Source organism: Marmota marmota, unplaced genomic scaffold (genome assembly GCF_001458135.2).
Source record: "Marmota marmota marmota unplaced genomic scaffold, marMar, whole genome shotgun sequence".
Lineage (NCBI taxonomy): Eukaryota > Metazoa > Chordata > Mammalia > Rodentia > Sciuridae > Marmota > Marmota marmota.
The window spans coordinates 30,581,733-30,588,484 of NW_025999932.1; the positions used below are offsets into that span (position 1 = coordinate 30,581,733).

General features: G+C 33.7%; 1 protein-coding gene across 5 annotated transcripts in view; it reads right to left on the minus strand.

Annotated features, from left to right (window-relative positions):
* Nucleotides 1-6,752, minus strand: part of Dclk1 (doublecortin like kinase 1) — a 327,730-nt gene that overhangs the window by 72,051 nt on the left and 248,927 nt on the right. The window contains exon 6 of one of the 5 annotated variants that reach the window (XM_048800840.1): nt 134-5,017. The exons of the other annotated variants lie outside the window; for them this stretch is intronic. Coding sequence (XP_048656797.1) covers nt 4,961-5,017 — 57 coding nt within the window. The 3' untranslated portion in view covers nt 134-4,960. Of the gene's footprint in view, nt 1-133; nt 5,018-6,752 lie in introns of those variants that run through there. 5 annotated transcript variants of the gene reach the window in all.

The following is a 6,752-nucleotide window of genomic DNA, read 5'->3' on the forward strand; positions in this document are numbered from 1 at the left end:
TCAAGCATCACTTGTTGATCTAATTACAAGAATGCTATCTACACGGTGATGAAGTCATCTTTACCCCATTCGGTCATTTCAATTCCAAAATCTATTCATCAAGTTTTCTGAAAAAAACTCACTGAACAACATAGGCAGTTTTTCCTGTTTATTATATAGTTATTCTAAGACGGTAAGTGTCACAAAGTTAACTTCAAGAGGAATAACATGGTCCGTTGTGAAACACAAGGTACAACATTTTACAATGAAACCACAGCACAAAGTGATGGAACTTTCAAAACTGGGTAGTTCAATGAAACATTTCTTTAATTCTTGGCTCTACAAAACTCTGCTGATGGCCTGAAAGGATGGATTAAAATATATCACTGTTCAAAATATTTTTAAAACCAAATGCTCTTTTTTTAAGAGGAGAATACACATCCAAGCAACTCATATTGTAAGCAGAAAGTATGTCACCTCTTTATAAAAAGCTTACCCAAATTTATAACATTCATAATGTATTTCAAAGTAAAGAAACCTTAGAAAAAAATGAACTCAATTCCTTGCTTGTGGATGAATATAAACTCCTCAAAACACACATCAAAAGAAAATGAACTTTCATAGTTCTTTTCCCATAAACCTTCTGATACTACCCTGGCTTCAAAAACTTTTTGTGGCCATATATAATACAAACACCCATGTATTACATGCATCATTTATACTATCTTGGAATTTATCCATCATCTTTACTAAAATGAACCACATTTTAAAGACACATATATCATGCACCCTTAAAAATTACCGTAAGGTCCTCTGACTTCCTATGTTTTCCACATGCGTTACAGGCACAAAATTACAAATATTTTTCAGCTGACAGCAGAGCAATTCTACCAGGCAATTGCTATATTAAATTCAGTATATCTCAAATTTTCACACTATACCACTGTGGGATATCTCAATCAAATACAGTTGTCACATACATGCACAATTAGAGGTGATAGCAAGGCTAACAAAAATATGCATAAATGAGCAAATGTACACACAGTAAATTCGATCAATTAGCATTTTAAAGTGTGTATATATTTATGTGGATACATACACACATATAGCAAGTATATTCAAAATATGTCAACAATTTAGAATAATGGTTTAAAAGAACATACAGAAATGCCTTACAGGTTATCTGGCTTTGTTATTAAGCTTACTTCAAATCAAACACACTTTGGAGTATTTGGTTTAACATAATACTCCTCTACGTACAACTCTACAAATCAATGTTTTATTTTGTAGTGAATATTGATTGACAATCACTACAATCATCAATACACACACAAAATAGGAAAATATCAGTTATAATACTCAATCATTTTAAGAATCAAACACCAAGACATTAAAATGTAAATATTAATGTGTTATTTAATAGTTAACACAATATTGGATTTGTCTGAATTTCAATTTTTGTTTATCTGGATTTCATTTTCCTTTTTTTTATAAATCGGTACATCTGAATATTGAACTATTTTGTCATACAAGTTTAGCAAACAGTTTTTGAACTTAAATATGTCCCAAATGATATGTCAACAGCGTAGCACTTTATGACATAAAGGTTTACGTATGATTCTACAAGAGCCAGTAACTTATAAGACTGTGTCACAAACACCATACTTTGCTATTTATGGTCTATACACATACATGAATACTTACATAGGCACACCCATGAACACACTGAGCCCTGAAAATTCACAAAACACCCACACATCTGTACAGATATATGGCCACTATGAAAAATTTAGTAGTCCAACAGGCAAAATATATGGACTCATTTTTTAGGACTATTCTTCTTTATTGTCATTCACTTTTATTTAGAGATGTGACTTTTATACATTTATTTTAATTGTAAAAAAAAGAAAAAGCCCATCATATATAGATCTGCAGTAGATGCAATCAGAATATCCCTGCTGGTTAACTCGGGTTACGTTAATGCTTATTCAAATGTTTTACAAAATGTTACTTGGTCTTGAAATATTTAGATAAGCTAGTATGTTTACACAGGGATATACACAGATGGGTGGCCCTGAATCTTCTTAAAGGCCTATGGCATTATAGGAACACTTTAAAATTCTCCTGGCTTAGTTGATTAGGCAAAACAAAGAAGAATATCCCACATGGCTTTAAGACCTATAGTCTTTTGAGTTTGCACTGGAATCCACACTTTGTATATTACTAGGTTTTACATTTCTAAAATGCTGAAAGCAGGGAAATATTTCTAATATCTTTTTCTACAATATCTATGTCTAAGAAATAAAAAGTGAGTGTAAATGAGAAAGTCTCAAACTTTCAACGACAGCACAATGGCTTTAAAGCACTTTTAAGGATTACCATAAAGGAAAAAAATGCATGACTTTTGCTGGAGTGCTCTCCTGCTCAGTAGATCAATTTTAAAATTCAGTGTCTAATTTTGCAAAAGAATTCTGTAAGTAAGCAAATCTTAAGTGCCTATAAATCACCAATTTGGTTCCAGCAATGAACTGAAAACTTATGGTTTGTTGCTAAGGATTTTCTATTTCTGCTTTTGTGTAATAGAATTATGCCCTGCATAGAAAAAGATCTCAAAGTCTATAAGTGGTGTGCTATTTCAATCTTGGAGGGACTTTAGTTTCAAAAAGTAAATGATATATATTGCCCCTGAACAGTCCTTTAATAAAAGTCATATGTTCAAAAGATTAAATGCTGTGGAATAGCATTTCCCTTGGAACGGCTTGAATGGAAAGTTGGCCATGATATCTATCGGCAATTAGTATAAGTCCAGTTTCTTTTTGCCATGTCTAAACAAAGCTGTGGGCTTTATATCAATTGGCAATATCTGCCACTTATACAGAACAAATAGCATTTATTGGACCTCTCTTAGCAGTAGTTGTCCGTAAGATTGACAGTGCAGGGAAGTTGAAATTACTGGAATTTATTTTTGTTCTGGACCATCTGACCCCACCAGATTTAAGTTAACTGTTCCACTGCTTTCTCTGCATTTTTGACAGTTTAGTCAAATACATACTAATCTTTTACGGACTCGACTGTATTAAGTAATGCATTTTACAAAGACATAACTAAAACAGACACCAGCAGAGGCAGCCTCACAGATGTTTACTGTTTCAGCTAAGACAAAGCAGCTTTTTGATCTCAGCAGGAGTCTCTGTTCGTTTCTATTGGAAACAGTTTTAAAACCTGAGGTCTGGAACAGGTATTATTATGATCTGTTCTTTCAAGATGGAATGGTTCAGTTTGCAGTTCTCAAATAACCTGCCAGAGAAGTGTCTTTCTCTCCAACAGACAGGATAATGAGGCACTAATTATTATAGGGCTAAGTTTTCAAATGCTGTTAGATTGCCTGGACTTTTTTCTTTTTGCTTCTTTTGGTTGGAATATTTAATTCACTTGTAAAGTGAGATGGTAACATAGGTAACTATAAACCAGATGGTAAAAGTTGCTAGTTGAACAATTTACCAAGGAGATAAATCGATAACATTTAAAACAGTGTATGACAACTGAATTTCTCTCCATCTTGAATCAAATGTTTGAAAATTGTTTTGAAGTAAAATTTGAAAAAAAAAATTTCAAGTAAAATCCCCCAAACGGCATAATACATTTTAAATTTATCACCTACTGAGATATGTCAAGCCTGGAGAATATCAAAACCATGCTTTCTAAGTCTAAAATTGTTAGTGTTTGAACTAGTAAAAGTAAATGATCACAGGATATGGCTTACACATAATAGACCATACACATTAAATTAATTTCTAACATTCAGGTTTTAAAATAATTGTTTTATATTTAAGCAAAGCTGACTATAATTTTTAAAATAGAAGACTGAGAGCAGAATTAGTAGGTTAATGTTTGACAATGGGTTATAATCATAGATTTACTTGGTATAACACAAAAGGAGTTTTGCATACGAACATTTCCAAAACAACAGCAAAATTCAGGTTTTATCAAAATGAACAATTAGATATTTTTGGCTTAATTTATACAGCACCATTTCAGGGAATTTTTACTCTCAAAATGAATTTGTTTTTAAAGTCTAGGCATTTTTTTAAAGGTCTGTGTGTTAAAAGAAAAAAAAATCCTAACTGCAGGCTTTATACATTTAAAATCACATATATAGTTGTAAGGAAGAATTATATCATTTATAGCAATGCCATTGAATAAGTTCTTCATATTTCCATACAGATTAAGCTATGTTTATGTTGTTTCCAATAAAAAACAACTTTAAAAAAATAAAATTTATTTGACAAAAACAAGTTCCTAATGTCCAATGGTAATCTTCAAGCGATATGCCCTTGACATGAGTTTTTTCCCCTTAGATATATTAACCCACAAAATAATAAGAAGCTTTTTCCATTTATAAAGAAAAAAATTGAATATTTTCATTATTTTATAATAAAAGTAGCTCTAAAAAACCAGTCATCCAAATTTGAAAAAGAATACAACTTTAAGGAAAAAATGTGTTTGCTAGTGCCATTTCGATCTGCTTTACAATAAGTACAGAAAAAAATGTGTGTGTGTGTATATATATATATATATATATATATATATATATATGTCTTCTTACAATTAAAAAGAAAGCTATATCTGTGGAAATGATGACTCTATAATACTACATTGTTAGCATATTCCTGTATTCAATATTGGGTCCATATATGAAATTTATCTACAGCCAGGTCTCACACAAAAATTGCAATTGAGCAATATTGTGTTGAAACTCCCCCTACTCAAATCAAATGGAGGAGATATTTTTTTAAAAAAATCTTTCCTTCAAGGACAAATATCATGAATTTAAAATGCCTATGTATTGTATTTTGTATGATTTGGTTTTTACTATTTTAAAGTATGCAAAACTCTTTTGTGTATTTTGCTGTTAGACTTTTGCTTAGGAAACGTGAACCTTCACCCAATCACAAACCATATACATTGCTCCATGTGTCTTTTACACTGAGTCTCCTACTGAGTCCAAATCATCCGATGAGAGGGGGCGATACAGGTCCTGTAAGATGAAGGGCGGTACAGATTCGTTTACTTGGCTTTCGTGGGTGCCCTGTTGCTCTCCTAGGAGCAACCCTGAATGGGCATCCTTGGTTTCTAATATAATTAGACCTTCTAAAGTCACCAGCTTTGGAGAAGAGGAAAGATAACAACAGAGAAACCATCTACATAGACAAAATGATGCAGATGTCACCTTATCAGCCAGAAAAAAAAAGTTGCCTAATCTATTTGTACACTTTTGCTTGCCACGTCCAGTTAAGCTCTGGCCCCAGAGGTCTTCAAGACCAACTTGGCCACTCTGTGTCTAGGCAATTCTTCCATGAACATTTTCCTTCCCATTCTGGGTATAAGAGGAATGTGCTTACCTCATAAAATAATTTAGCACGAGCCCCTGAAGGCATTCAGCATATTCTTGTCCCAGAGCAGCAACTCAGGTGTTGCATTTACACAGAGTATAAACCCAACAAACACTGCCTTCTCAAAATTTTATGTTTGGATGATAGGAAGGATGCATAATTACCCCCACCCTTTCCCAATGCTCCTTCCCTGGCCCCCATCCACTTGCTCGTCACTACCCCGCTTCTTCCCTCCTGCCCTTTTCTGCTATTAGATCTCTGTTGGTAGCCAAGCAACCAGCTCAGATCTGCAGAGAGAGTCTACATTGGGTCCCCCCCCCCCATTTTGTACCACCCACTCCTCACATCATCTGACTGATCAGATAATCTACTAAAGTCAGTGATGTGGGAGTATAAAGGGGAGCTTCATTCAACCTACACAACACAACGTATTTTTGCCCTGATGTTTTAAGAAATGGGACCAAGAAAAGTTCATGGATGGGAGAAGAGCCTCCAGGAGCCCATTCTGTGACTATTCAGAAACTTCTAGACAGACATTTAAGTAACAGTGTTAGAAAAATTGGGGGAGGGGAGCTACTTTGTGCCACAAATATGTTTATGCAGACTCTTCATTTTTAAAGACTATTTAAAAACATTAGAAGAAGTAACATATAAACATGATTTTAAGAAAAAAAAGCTGATTAAATTGCAATACAAGTAAAATATAGATTTTATTTTGTAAAGAAGGCAAATTTCTCAATATTCCTTTAAAAAAACATTTTTACATTCCTCTACTTTAAAAGGGGTAAGAAGCGTATATATGTGTGTGTGCATGTGTGTATTGAGATGGGGGAAGCCAACTCATTTTCCTGGTTATGTTGCTAGGCAACACAGAAGGAAAAAATAGAAGTAGCTACTGTTTTCTAATTTGCAATAAAAAAGTTAATTTATTCTTTGAAGTCTCTTCTTTTAGCACACACCATCTTTCACTTATTTCGGTATTTCCTGCATAGGAGTATAGCCAACCATTTCAGAAGGATATTAGCAAAATTTGAAACAGGATCAGTTTTTAGGGATATTCTTGGCCCATTTTAACTGGGAGGGGTTACTTGATGTAGTTGTCTACACACCAAGATGAAAGCCCTCTCACTAAGGCAGCTGGGAACATCTCCATGCACTGACATGGAACATAGATGGAGGATGTTCATAAATTCCAAGGCTCGAAAATAGAATCCTCTTTGAATGGATACAGCTAGATTCATAAGCTTGGAAACCAAACCATCTTTGAATATATCCAGTGTCCTGCTCACAACATGTGCTTAATAAATGTTTTCAGATGGTGACAAGCATCATCCTTGAGAGAGAGGAGAAAGAGATCCCATTTGAGGTTTTTTTTTTGGG